The following is a 22,120-nucleotide window of genomic DNA, read 5'->3' on the forward strand; positions in this document are numbered from 1 at the left end:
TAATTATTATCTGTAACAGAAAAACAACTCAAGTTAGAAACTTCAAACATTCTGTGTAATTATTCAACAAGTTGACCTGCACTCAAATTCAGTGAAACGTGCAGTTATGTACTTCTGCCTTAGACCACGAACTTATCAATCGCCCCATATGTACATATATGAGTACTTTACTACGGTACACGTGTCAACAAGCTTTGACACTTTAAACACCTTTTTGTTCTTTCTTTGTTTTTTAGGGACGGGGGAGGTGGAATTCCACAGAAAATTATCAATTACTTGAAAATATCTTCATTTGTTCACGCGCACAATGCAAACTGGATTTACTTTGAGATAATTTCCAACCAACAGATTTGTCTGCGTCAATATTCATTGGTCGGCAAATTGTTACATATACTCTTCAAAAGAAGAAACGCAAAACCACATTGTCGTAACATTTGGAGAATTGATTTAATTATTGAATGGTGAGTCCGATAATTACCAAATGTTGCAGGATTGTTCACAATTCACTCTAGTCCATTGTGAGTAAGTGATAGGACACACCACCAAGGTCAAGGTCATCTGGAGTCAATACCGGGTGTGGCCTCCGCGTGTGTTGACAACTGCCTGGCACCGCCTGCCCATTGAAGCAACCAGAGTACGGATGACGTCCCGGGGGATGGTGGCCCACTCGGCCTGCAAGGCTGCTGCCAGCTCGGGCAGGGTCTGGGGCTGTGGTTGTCGCTGTCGGAGGCGTCGGTCCAACTCGTCCCATAGATGCTCAATTGGGTTCAAATCCGGTGATATCGATGGCCAAGGAAGGACATTAATGTTGTTGTTCTGTAGGAAAGCCGTTGTGAGACGTGCTGTGTGAGGCCTGGCGTTGTCATGTTGGAACACTGCGTTGGCGTTGGCCATAACTGGAACGATGTGTGGCCGGAGGATCTGGTCAATGTAGCCCTGTGCATTCAGGTTGCCCTGCACGTGGACCAGGTCAGTTCTGCCAGTGTGTGAGATGGCTGCCCACACCATGACACTACCCCCGCCGAATCTGTCCACTTCCTGCACGCAGTTTGCCGCATAACGTTCACCACGACGCCTATACACGCGACATCTTCCATCATGACGTCGGAGCAGAAATCGGGACTCGTCACTGAACCACACCTGTCTCCATCGCAGTTGAGGCCATTGTCGATGAATCTGGCACCACTGCAGTCGGAGTCGACGGTGTTGTGGTGTTAAGATGACACCTCGAACTGGACGTCTGGCACGAATTCCTACCTCACGTAGGCGGTTCCGTACGGTCTGGTCGGATATCCTGCGCAACCTGGTATTGCTGCGGCTGTGGAGGTGGCAGTAGTCAATCTTTCCCGAAGGTGGCGTACCCGGATGTAGCGGTCCTGCCCGGGGGTAGTGACCCGTGGTCGACCGGATCTAGGGAGGTCACGTGTTGATCCATGTTGCTGGTAACGGTCCCACAGTCTGGAGATGGTGCTTGGGGACACATGGAATGCCCTGGCAACGGCCGTTCTGGATTCGCCTGCGTCTAGTCGGCCGATGGCATTGTTTCTCTGCGGTTCACTGAGACGTGGCATGTCCTGGATTGTCAACTGTCGGCCAGATACAGAGGCCAGGCAAGCGAACACCCTGCACTTTTATACTGTCGGTGTTCATGTTGCACGTGCAGACAACGCACGTGCAGTGGTGACATGGTTTGCACGTGGCTGCGTTTTTGCGAATATTCACATTTTGGAACTTTATTGTACAGTAGCTGCGTTTTATCGAATGTAACCGTGGGAATGTGTTTGGGACATGCAATGACCTTATATTCACAAAGCATGAACCGGTAGGAAACATAAAATCGGAGTTATAACCCATTTGTACCCTTTTGCGTTTCTTTTTTTGAAGAGTATATTTTATGGAAGCCGGTATTGGCAAAGGTGAGCATTTTTACAGGGACGCATTATAAATGCTTTTGGTATATGCACTTTAACCCATGGAGTTTATTCGTTGATAATTTTGGCTAAAGTATTTTATTCGGAGGATTTAGCGATATTCGTCGATGAAAAATCATGTAGTTTGACCAACATGGTTAAACAGTGCTGTCAACGCGGTAGGTACAATAAACATTCGTCTCATAATCAGTCAACAGTATGGCTGAACTGGGTCAAAGGTTTATGTTTAGGGATGGCTGGGTGCAATAGGTTTTTGCGTATGCGTACTCTTTGTATACATGTACATGTATATAAGATTACAATGGTTTTTTTTAATTATTACTCTTTTTTTTTTTTTTTTTTTTTTTTTTGGGGGGGGGGGGGGGGGTATTTTAACTTCATTACATGCCAAATGATCTTTTTCCATGTAAAAATAGGAAATGCATATTTAATAATAAATTATTTTATAAATGTATATTGAATATAACATTTTTTGACATACATTTAACCAATTTGGGTAAACTCTTTAATTGGCTAAACTATATAAAATTACTTACTTAGTAACTGGTTTAACGTGACCATATACCACTAGGGTTTCGAACACGCCTATCCCGAGTCCGGCCTCCGATAGGATCGGGGGTCTGACTCGGGACAGGGATATATATTAAATTGAACTGTAAATAACATTTCATCGTATAATAGTATTTGAGTCATTACTTACGCGCCTGCCACTTGAATTGTGACCCAGGGTAGGCTAATCAACAAAATTAAAGTTGGCTCAATGCTAATATAGAGCCAATTAACCGAACCAACAACCATTTTATTTATTAATAATTGAAACAAAGTTTCTACTGTATAACGACACTAGATTTATTAATCATCGATTAAATGAATGAATGAATGAATTAATGTTTAACGACACCCCAGCACGACAATCATCGATTAAAGGCAGTCGAATATTTGATAATTCTGACATATACTCTTTGAGAAAATCTGCTAAATTTTCCCATTATAAAGGATATTTTATAATATGCGAGTCATTCTGCAGGAACAGGGCAAATTGGTGTTCCCAAACTTTAGTACTGAATAACTCGGTAAAACAAAACTGTTCAAGTAATATCTTTGTTTGTGTCATCTTAGCAAACAATTCATTCTAATAACTACGCCAGTTTGAGATTGTAAATTATATCTCTGGCATTTTCTTGTAATATTTCCCTGAGAATGTAGTCAAAAAGCGGATGTCCCCATTGCCTGCTTTCTAATTTACAAGGTAGCCATTAAGTGTAACCAGTACGTATTAAATAACATGTATTTTGTCAGAAAGTCCCCATGAAACATATTATCATTTATTGTCCAAAAGAGCTTTTTAGCTAGTAAATATACTTAATAATCGAAGCCTGGGTTACTCTGTGGGATGGTGCATATAAAGATCCCTTGCTACTAATGGAAAAATATAGCTATATGTATGTCAGAATTACCAAATGTTTGACATCCATGATTATTATTGAACTATAGCGAACAAACTAAACACCTGAAAGTTCAGCCAGAACCTGATCGTCCTCGAAGTAAGTCAAGCTGTGACCGAGATAACTAAAGACAACTAATAGTAAAATGCCGTTCATAACTAGTAACATATTCAAGGTAGGGCCGTGCATAGCGGGGGTGCAAGGTGGCAACTGCACACCAGAAAAATATGGGAGAATACAATTTGTCTTGTTTAAAACTCTCTCTCTTTTTTTTCCTGTTTTTTTTTTTTCTTTCTTTTTTGTCTGCCTGAAGAAAACCAGTGTGGCTCGATTCGTTTTCTACTGCCAACCCACTTATTTTAGACTAGGGCCCAAATAATAATAATTTAAAATATAATAATAATAAATCTCAGCTGATTACTGATTCTCCGGTAACGTCGGATGTATGAAATGATGAAATATAACGCAGTTTTACTTCTAAGTGGCCGTTCAACAGTCATTACGTTAGGCCTAAGCAAAACCTATACATTTTATGAAACACGCACACACGCTCAATAACTGTTACTGTCATTTTTGAATAATTTTTCAACATTATTGGATTTCCTGTTTTTTTTAAAATAAATAATTCGTTAAGTATCAAAATGGCCAAGACTTAATTTAGTAGGATCAATATGCTGCATAACCCCAAACAAATTTCAAGAAAACGTTTTATGGTGGTTTTCTGTAGCATAAGGTCTGAAGAAGAACATATAAAAAAATTTGACCGAAATCGGACGACCAGAAAGGGGCTAAATATGACGTCAAAAAAGATGGCCACCAATGTTAAAAAATGGCTAAAATCTACCTATATCTGTTGAATTCAATACTTTCTCACCACTTTAAATGTGAGGATTACATATCCATATATTCATTAATTTACTAAAGGTATAATTCCTGAGGGTGACAGAAGTGCTCCATATGACGTCAAAATGACGTCATGACGTAGCTTTGTCTTAATTTAAATGTCAGTCGTTTACAGTAGGATCAAAATGCTGCATAACCCCAACAAAATTGCAAGAAAACGTCTTATGGTGGTTTTCTGTAGCATAAGGTCTGGAGAAGAACATTGAAAGTTGGCCGAAATTGGACCAACACAAAGGGTCTAAAAAGATGGCCGCCAATGTTAAAAAATAGCTAAAATCTACTCATATCTGTTGAATTCAAAAATTTCGCACCACTTTAAGTGTGCAGATTATCTATAATATTCATTATATACCTACAGGTACAATTTCTGAAGGTGACAGAAGTGTTCAATTTGACGCCATGACATAAAAAAACCAAAAAAACGCCATGACGTAGCTTTGTCTTAATTTAAATGTTAGTCACTTAGTCTTCGATTTCACCATCATCTGAAAAGGGCTCTTGGGCCATACTGTGACACTATCACAGTTACAATCTTGGCAATGTCCAGAAGCTGTTGTGCATTCAAGCCCATGGTGTTTGCAACTACATTAAATCTTCAGTGTGTTGCATCATGCGGAGCAGTTGCAGTGGATCATTTTAAGCAGTGCATCTGGTGCAGAACTATTGAAATCAAAATGCTTTAAAATGATTAACAAAACACTGGCTTCTAAAAAGTGTGAATTATGCAATAATGCAAACAATGAGCAAACTGTGGCTGAACTACCAGCACATGTTGGGGATTTCGAGAGCTCATCGAAGCTGGTCGCACAGGGTCGTTGCAAATGCACATCCACGCCATATCTGAGTGCTTACCCATATTTGCTGCTAACTGGGTATGCATGCCAATTATCTCTGCGTATCTCTACCTTCAGAAAATGGAGGCGTTAGAAACTGAAAATCACGTAGTGTTCCACAAATGTAGGAATGGATTCCATGTCATAAGGCTCACCAATCAGTACTGGACTTGGTCATTGAGCAGACTCGGATGCGGTCCCTGAACAGTACAGGTGGATTAACCAGAGGAAGTGGCATGACTAAACACCAAAGAGCCATTCGGAGAATATCTGCTCTCATATCCTCGGCCTACAACTATGCCACGCAGGACTTCAATAATACAGAGTATACAACAAGTAAACGACATAGGGAGGCAATTGCCTCATGAATGGAGAGGGACAGGGCAGACTTGGCAAAACATGCCACCAAGCTTACACAATATTCTCCCTTCTCGGAAGAGACAACCTTGAAAAGCATTAACAAAAGGATAAATGCTTAAAAGCTTTTCCTTGTAGGTAGAGACATTGTTAAACAAATGCAGCAAACGACTGCAAGGACCTTTTACTTTTGGTCCGACAAAGGGAAACCAAGGTTCTGGGACAGTTCCTTGGTGATGATGTTTGCTCTGTTTTGTTGTTTGCTTGTACTTCAATAATCTTTGGGGTCGGCAAGAAATCTGTCTTCCAAAAGGTCGTCAAGGGCGATTCTGTCTTGCGTGCTTGTTCAAAGATCACCAAAGGCAGATCAAGTTGCTGTAGAATCCATGGCTGCAAAGCAATGTTGTCCTTGTTTAATGGGACCCAATCCGAGTCTCTAACGTCATTACGCTACAGTTTCCTTTGCAATAAAATGGCAACAGCAAATACCTTTGTGACACCCAAAAGACTGCCTCCAACAACCTCGGCCACAAACCTTCACTCTCCAGAAACATTTACTCTCTGCGGACCTATTTACAAGTCATGCAGTGGATGGGCAAGAACGACACCATGAATCTTACTGAATGGGGATGGACTGTACATGGGGACAAAAGTATTCCACTCATGATAAGACAATAGCCCTGCACCAGATGCACTGCTTAAAATGATCCGATGCAACTGCCCCGCAGGATGCAGATAAGTAAAATGTAGCTGCCATGGGCGTCAATCCGGCTTTAAAAGTGTGGGGGGGGGGGGGACGTGTGTGTGTGTGTGTGTGTGTGTGTGTGTGTGTGTGTGTGATAAAGGAATGTCAATGAAAATCATAAAGCTACATAGTGGTTAAACTTAATTTTTGTTTGTTTTTTGTTGTTGCTGTTGTTATTTTTGTAGGTGGTGGTGGTGTTGTTGCGTTTGCTAAACGAAAAAGTGGGGGGGGGGGGGGGGGGGGGGACACTTATATAGATTGTCCCCCGGCGTTGAAAAGTGAAGGGGACGCGTCCCCCTGTCCCCCACCGATCGACGCCCATGGTAGCTGCAAAAAACATGGACTTGAATACACAACAGCTTGTGAAAATTGCTAAGATTACAACTGTGACAATATGGCCCAAGAACCATTTTCAGATGACGATGATAAAGTGGTGAGAAATTGTTGAATTCAACAGATATGAGTAGATTTTAGCTATTTTTTTAACATTGGCGGCCATCTTTTTTTACCTCATATTTAGGCCCTTTCTGATAGGGCCTCCACGAGTCCAAAGTATTGGACACAATACTCAAATGTGAAACTTGACCCGGACTCTCGAGTACCCGACACTAGATGATAACGAGACTAAGGAATAAAGTAAAATAGCATTATGCATCTGTATTTCAGAGCTGAAGATGCATGCCAAAGCATGCCATTGTATTGCATTGCACACATTGTTATAGCCCTGTAATGTAACCGGCTGTAAGCATTAGGCAAAATGATGTAAAAAAAAAAAAAAAAAAAAAATGAGAATGCTCTTCTTTGCACGGTTCTTGAACCTTAATTGGATATAGGCACGTTAATATTTTATCCTATCCTATTCCTTGCACGGGTACTCGAGTCCTGTGAACGGACTCTAGTCTTGCTAGACAGCAATTTTCTTCTCTTTTTTTTTTTTTTTTTGGGGGGGGGGTTGTTTGGGGTTGGGGTTGGGTTTGTTTGTTGTTGTTGTTGTTTTTTTTTTTTGTTGTTTTTTTTTTTTTGGGGGGGTTAGTGCATTTCTTTCATATTTTGACCCCATTGACTGGTTGCATTTTACTTAATCCGTATGAAGTATGACTAAAATAAAACTTGGTTTTCAAAACGATTACGCAACTCTTGACGCACGCACGCACACGCACACACTCCCAAAACGATGTTTTGTAACTCATCCCCATTACACTCCCTCCGCTAGAGCGTAAAACTTTATTATTGAATGTCCCACCAGCGCTCAGTCACTTGACATAGATTGGTATATATAGCGAAGTTTGATATATGTTGATAAATTTGATATATTACCACAATATTTCGACATCTCTTCATACTTTTATTGCCATTTAACATTTGTAACACAAATTCCTCTCCCAACTACAAATAGTAGCCTATTATTTGTAGTAGGAGGAAGGTGTCACAAATAAATACATGTTAAATGGCAATAAAAGTAATAAGTATGAAGAGGAGATAGCAAAATATATCAAATTGATCTTTATATAGGCCCTACCAATCTCTGTCAAGTGCCTGTACCAGCGCTCAAATGTTTGCCGAATGCTGTGTAGGCCTACACACGGTGCATATATGATGAGGCAGATCATTTCTGCAATCTCTATTGGATATGGATCCAGTCTATAATGGGGGTGCTGAGGGGGCACAAGCCAGACTTATCTTTATTTATAGGACAAAAACAACAACAACAAAACATACATTTTCGTCATCAAGGGGACGCATCCCCCGGTTCCTACGCGCCTGATGACTTACGGTGAATACAATTTAGTAAACAATATGAAGTATTCCGTTTTTTGTTGTTTCTCTAGGTATATTTTAAAGAGTGCCTGGCCAACTGGATATGGTTATTATTCGTTTTAGACGAGTGTTCTAGTGGTATATAAACAATAAATTCAGATCCTTATTTTATGTGATATTAATCAATAAAATAATGTCATTTATTCTGCTTGTTGTTTTAAATGCGTTCTGATCTGAACACATATTTTTATTACAGTCAAATGTTAATATCCCACTTTCAAAAGTCCTCCTTCTCACAGGTATGTAGGTAACTAGGTTAACGTGCTTATATACCACTTCCTCACCAATCGAGATACCATTAGAGTAGATGTACAAATGTTATGAGACCAAACTAGCGTCCGTTAAGAATCAGCTGTTTTTCGAAAAATCATTCTCTGCTGTTGGCATGTTGACCTAATTAACAGAAGGCCGGATGCTACGTCACAGGTCTGATGCGGGTCAAATCGACTGAGCAGTGGGGGTTTTCCCCAAGCGTTTTAAAAAAAGTCACTTTATTAATAACTGGGATGGCAGGCCCGTACGCAGTGTGTGTGTGTGTGTGGGGGGGGGGGGTCTGCCATAGTCTGCCAAGGTCCATCCGTGGATGTGTAAAAAAAAAATAGTCCGACGATGTGACAAATTTACTTTCCAGAATGCAGGAAAATGCTTATCCTGCATTCTAGATTTTTAAAAAAGTTCGGGGGGTCACGCCCCCGGACCCCCCTAGCAACTCCGGCCCTTTGGGCCGTCGATTACGCACACCCCACCCCCACCCCATATAAATTTATGCGTACGGGCCTGGATGGTATTTTGATTTTTGATTTTTAATACTGTAATGTTTATGTATTTATTTTATATACTGTGTATTAATGTGCCATGGTTGTGGACCTTTAAACAATGGAATGCGCAATATATTTCGAAATAAGTTTATGTCCATTGGAATTGTTAATTCAATGAACAAAGGCAATGTACGATAGGTTATAACTGAAATCTAGTCTATCTGACGAAACTGATACTGATTCTGAACTGTCAACATCTGTTACCGTCTGGATACTGGATGTTCATCACAGTGCTAGGCAGGTAAAGTGAATGCACAACATTTAAACATTTTCCACTGATCCAGCCAGATGAGGCATTTAAAAGTCAATCTAATTAAAATTAGCTCCACTATTACATGTGGATCTAACACCAGCCAGTTGGAGCTCATGTCCACCAATCAAAACCTTACTTGCAGAATCCTGCCAGTGATTTAAAAATAATTTGAAAACATTCTGAATTATCCTGAGGGTATACGAAATGTTCCGTGTGAATTACGAATGCCTTAAAACATGTTTTATTTCATAAAATAAATAATTTGTAATGTAAAACTGAAGACTGATTTATTTATTTTTATTTTTTATAAATAAATAAATGAATTTTAATGTAAAATTGAAGACTGATAACCCATCTCGTACGTATTGGTATGGTTCGCTGTATTGCGGCCACTAAAATAGACTCGCCCGATATTTTTAGAATTTGTATGCTCCCAAATAACGTTATAAAAGGCGAAGTGTGATTGGTCAATATTTAAATTATTATTTACAGACGAAATGTTACCTGGACATTGGGGACTACGCAGTGTTGTTAGTTTTAAATCACTGGCAGGATTTTGCAAGTAAGGTTTTGATTGGTGGACATGAGCTCCAACTGGCTGGTGTTAGATCCACATGTAATAGTGGAGCTAATTTTAATTAGATTGTTTAAAAGTGTTCCTTTGGAGATGGTTATGTGAGAAGGGAATGGCAGAGCTAGTTCCTATGCCAAAGGTGTTAAGGGCATTCATGGTTTCATTAGAGGTACGACAGTTAATATCAGATCCAGTCATGACCAGTACTATAGCGTGATGATAATAACGGGTCATGATTTCGTTACAAAGTGACCTCCATATATTGGACCTTTCTTCTTGATACAGAACATGCAGGCCATGAGACAGGCGACCATCCTATTCATTAAAGCACAACATGACTGAATGTGACAGTAACTCTGGTCCTATCAGGTCATGATAAGAGGTCTACATTCGAGAAGTGCAGCGTGAGTATATGGAAGGTCGAGCTCAGTTGTGCCACTTTGGATCGTCACTTCCTATCTCCAGTAAATTAATTAATGCTCTTAAAACATCTGTGTATTCAGGCCCGTAGCATGGTGAACATGGGGGGACGGGGTGGGGGGGGGGGCAATTGAACGAGCGCCCGTTACTATAACTATCGCTGTTAATCTCGATCCGTCAGTCTCGCTACAACGTTTACATTCAGTCGAGATGTAAAGGTTATAAAAAAAAAGAAAAAAAAAAGAGAAAAAGCTAAAATTATGTGAAACAGACTACCGTATACGCAAATATCTTCGCGAATAAAATATACCGCGAAACTCGCGAACACGTTGATAGCACCGCGAATTTAATTACGCGCGTACTTATTTCCGATTTGGTAAAATAATATTTCCCTTATAATATATAGTCTTATCTCTACATGCCCAACCCATATCAGAATCAAGCAGAGGTCCGTAAGGTCACGTAATTCTGTAAACCTGCATGGTCACATGGGCGGATCCAGGAAATATTTTTAGGGGGGGGGGACCAAAAAAGAAGGGCACATTGACTCGTCAAAAGGGCACCTTACTACAAGTTTTGATATTTACAATTAATATGAATTCCTACAGTTCTACGTCATAATATACTAGCAATAATGAAGTAAATTGGCGTCACTCGCGTTAGAACCTCAATGGGGCCCCATTGAGACTCAATAACACAGACACATATCTGCAAGCTTGCGCATGTACACGAAAATCTTGATTTCATTTATCTACAATATAATTATTGTTTACTTAAAAAAAAAAAAATTCTACAAACAAAAAGGGCACTTGGACATTTTGAGGGCACTTGAACAATTTTTGGGGGGACGCGTCCTCCTGGCCCCCCCCCCCCCCTTGGATCCGCCCATGGGTCATGTGGATTTGATCGAAGTGACACACAGTTGGGGTGTAAATCTGTTGTTACGTAATATCAGTTTTGTTTGTTTTCTTTGTAACTTTGAATGGAAGTTTGTGGGTACCACCAATAATTAAAATTTTCTGTATCGCATGTGCGTGTTCCATCGATAACATGACAATAGTCTTATCAGACATACATACAACATTGACGTTTCGCTGACAGCATGGTGAACATGTCCAAGTGTGTGCATGAAATTGTCATTGAAAAGAGTTTGGCAAATGAAATATGGGTAATTTTGATTTTATTATCGGGGGACACAGTCGCGAAAATAATTCCAACATGTTCTTATTTTAAATAAGGCGAACAACGGCCATCTTGAATTTGACTATCAAATATTGTACATTCTGCTTTTTATGGAAGTAGATACTTCATCTATAATTTAGCCCAAATATTTTAAGAGTTCCGCTGTTTTTTTAATTATCAATATGGTGAATAATGACAATCTTGGATTTGAATGTCAAGATGACCTCAAATTGCAAACATAACCCCACCAGAAGAATAGCTATCCTCTGTTTAATAGATAAAATGTGTTGAGTGCGTCGTTAAAACATTTCTTTCTTTCTTTCTTTCTTTCTGTTTAATAGCAATAGACACCTTATTCGTGATTCTTACTCATAAGATATGGCGATTTTCGATTTCCAATAAGGCCACCGGTCCCCAGGTGTAGTTAGCCGGAACTTTCGCGAGGTACATGGGGGATAAATTTGTTCTAAAGGTCCAAAATATTTTAAAGCCACCCTCAAACTTTGGTCCCCGAAAAATCGTCACGGGGCAACCAAATATGACCCCACTAATATGGAGTTTTTAGATTTGCGGGTGTTATTGTCTATTTGATCCCGCAAATGTCATTTTTTAATTGTTGTTATTGATGTTGTATGGTGGGGTTTATTATTATTTATTTATTTATTTATTTATTATCTGTTTGTTGACACCCGTTTGTTTGGTATTATGCAATAAATTGAATTGAAAATGAATTGTTAGCCTGAGGTTAAAACTTAAACATTTGCGGGCATCGAGTAGACAATTAACACCTGTAAATCTAAAAAAATCCATATGGTTATGTCCATTGTAAATTGACTCGTTTCTATACGGAACTAACTGTATTTCTTGAAGAAAAAAAATACCTGGCTACAATCTAACTGTAGACCCTTGAACCGTCAACTTGGCCTGTTCCGATTGCTAATGACGTAGTATTATTGATGATATAGGCTACTGACCAATTTGATTGAAATCAGCTCTACTAGTTATTGACCAATGGAGCTAATTTTAGTATGAGACAGAAATATGATGTATCGTCCTGAGGAGTGGTAGTCCTTTATCGTTCGTGGCAACAGTCACAACCTTGTTAAAACGTCCCTTAGACTGCTTTTGTTTAAGATACGATTTGTAATATAGTTACTGTTTTGTCATTCAGATTTGGGTCATGGAATGAGTTTAGTTTACTGACTAAAAAAAATATATATGTCTGATGCAATACCCTATTTTGACCTTGTACACGCCTTTTCATCCTTTTGGTGAAAATCCTGCAGACTTACATTTTAAAGTTCTATGGACTTGGTATAGTGACTGTAGGCTGTGCTCATGACGGATGCCACAGGTTGGGCAGGATATGCTCACATTTCGCGAAAACCTGATATCATCACTGTTTTTACAGTGATCCATGGGTGCATGCCATCACAGCTGTATATATTCTATCCTGTGTAAGTTCGGGTTTTCAGTCTTGTGGGTGGCAGTCATCCTACGGGCGATATACTGAGTGAGATGAAACATCCTGTTACATATCTTATAGAGTGGCTATCCTCTTAAGGACGAGCACTAATATTGAATCGTGGAAGCAATCACTTTTCCTAACATCCTTTCGACTCTACCTTATGCAGAGATATGATTTTGATATTGAAATACGGTTTTGTTATTCAGATTAGGGATATCCGAATGGGTGACGTCATCACCTAGATGACGTCATTACAACCACTGAGGTATACTATGCATTGGCTGAACATGGATTATGTTTTGTCCAGCGTGTGTATGAATTTACTTGGACACAGCAAAACGTATCAGTGGAATATGCTATATAAGGAGTAAACTGAAAGATGTTTATACCGGTTTACTGTATGTGACGTGGCTGTGTTCTTCGATGTACATTTAGTTTTAATATCATACAGGTGAGAAGTCACGTAGGCCTATAGTATAGTATCACCGAAACAGGTCAACGGACGTTACAAGTCAACGGATAGCCATAATGTTTTCAAGATAGGAGAGGCAGGTAGCAGAAGGCTGTTGTTAAGGCTGTTTTAAACCGAGGTGAACAAGCGCGGAAATGTGATCATGTATAAAATTTGATAGGCAACAGTAAGATGACAGTAAGTAGTCAGGGTGGGTAGTTAGTTCACCAAGGTAAACATCTACAGGTTTGTTTTTGTTTTGTTTGTTTAACATTTTGATATTTACGGAACAGCAATATGCTATAAATATCGTGCCCGAGACTTTTATCTTGATGAACTAGGGCCTAGTTAATTATTTTCAGCTGGGACCAGTGCGCGAGCGGGCGGGCCGGGGGTGGTGGTGGTGGTGGGGGGGGGGGGGGGGGGTAATGTACCACCTTGCTTCCGGCGCCTATAGTTTGTCACATCCTCCAACACAAATGTTTGGGGTTTTTTGTTTTTATTTTATTTGTGTAAATAATTTCAGTTTGGTTTGATGTAAGAAGAAAAGTAAAAGTGTTTTGTAAATAACAAAACAATACTATGTTTGTGTGCAATTTAGAAAACAATCGGGTCCGAAATAAATAACTTGTAGTGAAATCCATAGGATGAAAAAAGCGTTTCCTGTGGGAAGGATTATAAGCTATATTAAATTTATTACCGGTAGGCCAACGGTTTAAAGGGAGTTTAACTCCATGATATTCTACACAAGAAAATATATTTAATATGTAAGTTTAATCGTAGAACTATTTTACTAGTCGAAAACATCTTACAGTGCAGCAAACTCGGGAATGTCCCTTTAAAACAAATAAAGTGATACGTCATAACGGTGTCGTATCGCTGTTGACTAAGTCAGTTGTTCAGGTGACTCCTATTGTTGTTGTTATTGATGTTATATAACTATGACACTAGATTATTTGGTGCTGGGCAATAAATTCAATTGAATGAATACTAGTATGTCAAGATTTATTTAGGGCAGATTCAGAATTTATCACACTGTGTGAAGGGCGGAGAGTGCGAGGCAAGATGCAACATAATTATTATTACCAGTGCGATTGTCAAATACATGGTTTAAATACAATTTTATTTGGTGGGTGAAATCGTCTCCCCGTGTGATCACTCGTGGAATAGCCCTTATTAAAGTTACATTCTGCTACAAGTTGGTTATATACTCTTCAAAAAAAGTAGGCGAACCTGAAATATAAATTAATGTTAATATCAACTATTAGACTGAACATACGTTTTGACACAGGCATCCTAGTAAAGAACGTTCAGGTCTGTTTATCAACACACCGAAACACATTCCATAGTTTGCACGTGCATCACGCAGTTGCCCCGTACACGTGCGTGGGGTGTCATTGTCGATTTTGACAATTTCCAGGAAGGTCGATTAATCACTGTGGAACATTATTTCTGTCAATCTTGTTTTCATTCTGTTGATCATACAGTTGTTATTGTTTTGTTATTAGTCATTTTTATTGTTTGAATTTGCGATTTACTGATAAAAAAACCGTCACCTTTCAAACTTCACTTCTGACCCCAATCGTCCTTCAAGATCTTTGGTGGTCATAAAACCTACTGTAATACTGAACTACCGGTTGTAGTGTTTGCCCAATTAATTCACTGTTATCATATAACCATTCCCCACAAGTAACATACCTTACAATTTTGGCAATTGTAAATTCTTATTAGAATCCCCCTACTTTTTTTGAAGAGTATATTTGGGCTTGTTTATGCGTGGGTTGGTATTGATGGGATTTTTGTGGGGTTTGTTTTTCGCTTGTTTGGGTTTTTTTTTTTAAATTATTATTATTATTTTTTTTTTTTTTTTTTTTTTTTTTTTTTTTTTTTTTTTTTTTTTTTTTTTTTGGTGGGTGGGGAAGCCTATTATTTTGTTGTTGTTGATGTTGGTAATGTTAGCAATGACAAAACATCTCATTTCTGCCACGTGTGTACAAACAGATGTGACACCAGTCTTTTGGACGAAACATATTTTGTAATTGAAAGTTTCATATTTTATATTCATGAAACAGTGACCACCAGGCAGATTAACACATCCGTCCTGCACCGGAAAGAATTGGGCAGGGATCCCGAACAAGACGTATACTTACCTTGATATTCGTATTGTATTGTTAGGCCTACAATAGCAGTAAATTCAGGGCAGTATGGCGTATGGAACTGTGTTATTGTATTGTCAGGGCCGTACCCTCTGCGGGGGAGGTGGGCAGGGGGTAGGTAGTTGCTCCCCCCCCCCCCCTTGAGAATCTCACTTCTCTACTCCATAAAATAACACCTCTCAGGGTTTAATTTGTATAGTGTTTCATTTGTTTATAAAAAGTAGTGCCCCCCCCCCCCCCCGATTTTGATCAAGGTACGGCCCTGATTGTATTGTCTATATGCATCTATTTACTGGTAAAGGGACAGGACGTAGCCCCGTGGTAAAGCGTTCGCTCGATGCGCGGTCGGTCTAAGATCGATCCCCGTCTGTGGGCTCATTGGGCTATTTCTCGTTCCAGCCAGTGCACCACAACTGGTATATCAAAGACCGTGGTATGTACTACCCTGTCTGTGGGATGTTGCATATAAAAGATCCCTTGCTGCTAATTGAAAAGAGTATCCCATGAAGTGACGACAGCGGGTTTTCTCTCTATATATCTGTTTGGTCCTTAACCATATGTCTGAGGCTGTATAGCCTGTGTTGAGTGCGTCGTTAAATAAAAACATTTCGTTCTATTTACTGGTAAGGTCCGAAAAAATGCAATGAAATGGATGATGAAACTGGCAAGAAAAGACTAGGAGGCAGTCTACTACACGACTTCATAGCCGGAGCTTTGGGAGGTAATTTCAAGTTTCTTTAATCATCTTTGGCAAAGAAGTAGAAGATATCTTGTTTGAATCAAACAGTTTGATTCTAGATCGTATATTATTATACACATGTGAATCTTCAATATTTCGACATGCAAATATAAAATTATGTATTAGTTTAAACTTTAAGCGAGAGAAATGGGGTGAGGTTTTATTAACCCATCTATGATGGGTCGTATTATGGTACAATCTAATTAAAATTATCTCCACTATTACATGTGGATCTAACACCAGCCAGTTGGAGCTCATGTCCACCAATCAAAACCTTACTTGCAGAATCCTGCCAGTGATTTAAAAATAATTTGAAAACATTCCGAATTATCCTGAGGGTATACGATATGTTTCATGTGAATTACGAATGCCTTATTTAGACCAGTAGAACCAATTTTAATCGGATTGCTAACAACACTGCGTAGTCCCCAATGTCCAGGTAACATTTCGTCCGTAAATAATAATTTAAATATTGACCAATCACACTTCGCCTTTTATAACGTTATTTGGGAGCATACAAATTCTAAAAATATCGGGCGAGTCTATTTCAGTGGCCGCAGTACAGCGAACCATACCAATACGTACGGGGTGGGTTATCAGTCTTCAATTTTACATTAAAAATTATTTATTTATTTATTAAAAAAAAACCCTAACTAAATCAGTCTTCAGTTTTACATTACAAATTATTTATTTTATAAAATAAAACATGTTTTAAGGCATTCGTAATTCACACGAAACATGTCGTATACCCTCAGGATAATTCGGAATGTTTTCAAATTATTTTTAAATCACTGGCAGGATTCTGCAAGTAAGGTTTTGATTGGTGGACATGAGCTCCAACTGGCTGGTGTTAGATCCACATGTAATAGTGGAGATAATTTTAATTAGATTGATTATGGTATGGCGTCCGTCCGTCCGTCCGTACGTTCGTCTGTTAACTTACTTGATGCGCGGTCGGTCTATGATCAATCCCCGTCGGTGGGTCTATTGGGCTATTTCTCGCTCTAGCCAGTGCACCACGACTTGTATATCAAAGGCTGTGGTATGTGCTATCCTGTCTATGGGATGGTGCATATAAAAGATCCCTTGCTACTAATGGAAAAATGTAGCGGGTTTCATCTCTATGACACTGTCAAAATAACATTATGTGTGACATCCAATAGCCGATGATTAATAAATAAATGTGCTCTTGTGGTGTCATTAAACTAAATAAACTTTTTTTTTTTTTTTCCTTTTTTTTTTTTTTTTTTACTTGATAATAATATTACTTTTTCACTTACGGGGATTACTGTAAAATACTAGTACTTCATCACTGCCTGAGTCTTGCATAGTGTCTACCTAGCTGGGAGAACGATGCATCTGAAAATATATGTGCGGGATGTGGTATAGACTGCTCGTCTAAAGTGGGATGGGTCGCAGGATCGATCGCCCGCAATGGACTCAGGTTTTCCCCGTCCCAGTCAATGTCTTATAACTGGTACATCAACGGACATAATACCTATATAGCCCTGTTTTTAGGAAAGTACATATAACGTGCAGGCGGCGGGTGAGCGATGTTTCTAGGAGGGTCGAGACAATATATTTTACAAAACGAAGATTTGCTTGGGTGGGGCAGTTGACCCCCGAATCCCGCCACGCGCACCTTTTTGTCTAACCAAAGAAGCTCTGTGGTATTGTTTTAATGACACACCCATCCCTCCCCGTTATTGTTTGTCTAATTACGGTGATCTAAGTTTGTATATTTAGCTTAGGAAATACATTTAGCCAACAATGATCAAATTAAATTATTTTACAATATTATTCAAAATAAATATAAATATACAAATACAATTATGTAATTTTTTATTTTAAGGAAGTGCAGGAATTTTTCTTGGATATCCCTTCGACACGATAAAAGTGAGTACTTTCTGTCTGTAAAATGTTTACTTGCCTGATTAGTTTATAATCCTCACATGTCCAGTATGATTTGCATGATACAAATGTGGGTTTTTATTTTTCTTTATCCAGTATATCGGGCGGATCCAGGAAATATTTTTCTGTAACGGAAAGAGGGCACATTGACCAACTCGCCAGAAGGACATCTCAGTTGGGAAAAAAAATCAAGAGAAAAAGAAAGGGGGCACTTGGATATTGTAAAGGGGGACGGATCCTCTGTACATAATTGTTTAGTGAACATAAACCTTGTCTCACTGTCGGTCTAGTATGATATGTACAGTAAACGTTAGAAATCCTTATTTTTACGATATACATGATAAAACGTTTCCTTTGATGTTTTTTGCGCTGTTTAATAAAAAGCTTGATGACGCATTATAGATGTAGTTTCATAATTTGACTTGAAATTGTGAGGTTGAGGTGGATGCAGGATTTGTCCAGAGGTGTTTCAACGCTGACAAATGGCACCTACGGTGTTCAGGGCGGCGCGCAATGTTTAAAACGGGCACCAACAATATTCAGAATGTTTGGAACAGGTTTTTTAACTGGTTACTAAAGTGTTATACTCTCCACCGATCTTGTCATAATTTGGAAATGTCCATGTTCCTGACGGTCCTTGCACTATTGTTAATCACTATCAGTTTTATGTAACATTTATTTGAGTTTTATCAAAGGCCGTGGTATGTGCTAATCTGTCTTTGGAATGGTGCATATAAAAGATTCCTTGCTACTAATGGAAAAATGTAGCGGGTTTTCTCTCTAAGACTATAGGTCAAAATGATCAAATGATTGACATCCAATAGCCGATGATTAATAAATCAATGTGCTTTATTTGAATTTTGGTCTTGTGGCAGAATTTTAACTGGTGCATTAATTACGTCCAACCTTAGATAGTAATCATTGCCATGTAAGCAATGAATTTCATATTTAAGTTCTGCTTTAAAAATATTTGTTTTAAAGTTTAAAAAACAAAAACAAAAACAACAACCAAACAAACAACAACACAAACAGAATCGATAACAACATGTGGTTTCACGAAATTATTAGAACGTAAAATGTTGTTTGGGCTACTACAGACATTAGGACAACAACAAACACCTTGTTTATACTGATCCTGATATTCTAAACACAAAAATATATTTAATAGCATGTTACAATGGCAGCAGACCCAAGACGGTCCCTCTACCTCACGGGCTGAACGACAACATAACATTCTGAGCTTAAAGGGACATTCCTGAGTTTGCTGCAATTTTAAAGATGTTATCGACTAACAGAGGACCTTTTAACGATTGTAATTACATGTCAAATATATTTATCTGCATAACATATTAGTGGCTGTATATTAAACGTGTTTCTGATCGTTCTGATATTTGTAATAGCGTAAATTTCATTTTATTTCCTAAAATAAACCATTTCCGTACGTAAGAAATTATTTGAAGACAAAATCCAGTTTGGGCTTCTAACAAATATTAAGACGACCAGAAACACATTGAATATACAGACACTGATATTCTAAACAAGAACATATATTTAATATGTAAGTTTAATCGTAGAAGTATTTTATTAGTCGGAAACATTTTACAATGCAGCAAACTCAGAAATGTCCCTTTAACATTGTGAACTATGTAGTGGTATGACAATCACTGCTTTCAGGTCCAACTACAGACACAGTCCGGGAAGATGTCTTATTCAGGAACAATGGATGCAATGAAAAATGTCCATGCCTTCGGATTTGTAAGTTATAGCTCATTGTTGCAAGGATGATGTTGGGTATCACGTGTAACATATTGCATAAGCAGCAAGCTGAACCCAGTTATAGCCCAGAAATAAGATGGGAGCGCATTTCGAGCAATTAAAAGTTAATATTGCATTTATAATTACCATGCGTCTTTGAAGTGTCTCTTGTGGTCATTTCCTCGCTATTTCGTTCTTAGAGACTGAATCTCGGATGTTATAATGAGATAGTCACATAGTCTTATCATATGCATATGAGACGGGTGGGGTGGGGGGGGGGGGGGCAGTTGGAACAAAATGTTTGAAACATTACCACCGCTGGTTAAACGATGTTCTGAGGTGTTAACAGTGTTGGAGTAATATTAAAGCTTGCTACACCAATTCTATTACCTCACCACCATCTCTGAGTTGTACTCCTACAAAATTAAGATTAGCTGCAACCACTGCTCATTATTTAACAAAACCCATTAATTTCCTTCTACAAGGTTCGAGGTTACTTCCGTGGACTGGCGTCGCCGTTGTTGACTTACGGCGTGGTGAACGCCGTCTTCTTCGGTGTGTATGGCAACTGCCTGAAGCTGCTGCAGTGGGTGAAGAAGCAGGATCGTGTCTCGTATATGGATGTCTTTCTTTCTGGGTGCGTTGCGGGCGCCGCCCAAGTCGCCGTCGCCTGTCCTGTTGACCTTGTGAAGGTCGTTCTGCAATCTCAGATCCCACACGAAATCTCCGCAACAGATAATAGGGGTTAGAAAATGAAGCATTTTGTTTACTAGACAGGCGCGTGTGAAGGGGGAGGGTTTCTTTTTTTTCAATTTATTTGTCGACACCCCCCCCCCCATAAACTTAGCTCGCCAGTCTAACCATAGTCTGCCGAGGTCCGTCAGTGGATGTGTAAAAAAAAAAAAAAAATAGTCCGACGATTTCAAATTTATTTCCCAGAATGCAGGAAAATGCATCTCCTGCATTCTAGATTTTAAAAAAATTCGGGGGGGGGGGGGGGGGGGGGGGGGCATGCCCTATAAATTTCTGCGTACGGGCCTGCTAACTACAAACCACAGACAGTCCAGAAAGCTTAGGAGTGTGCTTGAACCTTAATTGGATATAAGCATGGAAATGAAAATTAAAGAATTTAGAATTCAGTTAATAATTTGATTCAAATAAACTGTTTCTTCAAGTGGTGTACGACTTTCTTCCACAGGTGGAGGCGGGGCGTAGCCCAGTGGTACAGCGCTCGCTCGATGCGCGATCGGTGTGGGATCGATCCCCGTTGGTGGGCCCATTGGGCTATTTCTCGTTCCAGCCAGTGCACCACGACTGGTATATCAAAGGTCGTAGTATGTACTACCCTGTCTGTGGGATGGTGCATATAAAAGAGTAGCCCATGAAATGGCGACAGCCGGTTTCCTCTCTCAATATCTGTGTCGTCCTTAACCATATGTCTGACGCTATATTACCGTCAATAAAATGTGTTGAGTGAGTCGTTAACTAAAACATTTCTTTCTTTCTTCCACAGGTAAACTTACTAAACATAGACATGGGCACTATCCAAGCGGAAATGTAAAGTACTATAGTGGATCCTGGCGGTGCGCAGTGGACATTTTCAAGAGACACGGAATTCGCGGCTGGTACAAAGGTGCGGTATCGATGCTATATCGAGATGTACTATCGTACGGGGCCTACTGCTTGATCTTTGAATACCTGAACGCTGAGATGCTCAGGAAACGTTGGACAGACCCCAGAGGAATCATGAGTAGTGTAGTAGCAGGCGGTGTCGCCGGCACTGTGACGTGGTTTGCCGTCATGCCTTCGGATGTTGTGAAAAGTCGTCTGCAAGCTGACTTAACTGGAAAATACAAAGGAATAGTAGACTGTGTTAAAAAGAGTGTGGAAGCTGAAGGTCTGCAGGTTTTGTTTAAAGGGACCGTAATAACATGTCTAAGAGCATTTCCAGTAAATGCAGCAACATTATTAGTGTATTTTCAAAGTCTACAATACCTTAATTCCTTTGATGTTTAATTAAATAATATAATAAAGTGGGTTTTTTAATATTATGCATAATATATTATAGTGTTGCCACTTTTACAAAATGGACGAAAAATTATACCCTCACCACCACTACTACTTCAAAAATATACAGTTTTGTTGTAAAGTAGTTAATATTTGAAATGTGGAAAGGTCTTCTTTTTGTTCTTGTATTAAGCGCCAACCCTCAACATTGCTTTATACTACCGTAGTATCTTTATAGTGATGCTGATGCAGTAATTTTTATGTTCAGAGTGGCGATACATTATGAGATGTGAACATACAAAGATTTTACTCGCCCAATGTTGCATAAACAATTGCATTACGCCCGGACGGATG

The 22,120-nt window shown here is 39.2% G+C and overlaps 1 protein-coding gene across 8 annotated transcripts; it reads left to right on the plus strand.

Annotated features, from left to right (window-relative positions):
- Positions 1–258: 258 nt before the first annotated feature.
- Positions 259–21,793, plus strand: LOC121370350 (solute carrier family 25 member 45-like). Of its 8 annotated transcripts, XM_041495507.1 has the most exons (7): positions 259–390; positions 1,890–1,916; positions 15,983–16,075; positions 17,946–17,989; positions 19,679–19,759; positions 20,245–20,503; positions 21,273–21,793. In XM_041495507.1, the coding sequence occupies exons 2-7, from the start codon at positions 1,895–1,897 to the stop codon at positions 21,773–21,775; spliced, it is 1,002 nt and encodes a 333-aa protein (XP_041351441.1). In that variant the 5' UTR covers positions 259–390; positions 1,890–1,894; the 3' UTR covers positions 21,776–21,793. The 8 variants fall into 8 exon arrangements, with proteins under 8 accessions (XP_041351441.1, XP_041351443.1, XP_041351442.1 ...); XM_041495509.1 differs by lacking the exons at positions 259–390; positions 1,890–1,916 and adding an exon at positions 9,816–10,081; XM_041495508.1 differs by lacking the exons at positions 259–390; positions 1,890–1,916 and adding an exon at positions 12,573–13,198.
- Positions 21,794–22,120: the final 327 nt, after the last annotated feature.

The sequence above is a fragment of the Gigantopelta aegis genome, chromosome 4, assembly GCF_016097555.1.
Source record: "Gigantopelta aegis isolate Gae_Host chromosome 4, Gae_host_genome, whole genome shotgun sequence".
NCBI lineage: Eukaryota > Metazoa > Mollusca > Gastropoda > Neomphalida > Peltospiridae > Gigantopelta > Gigantopelta aegis.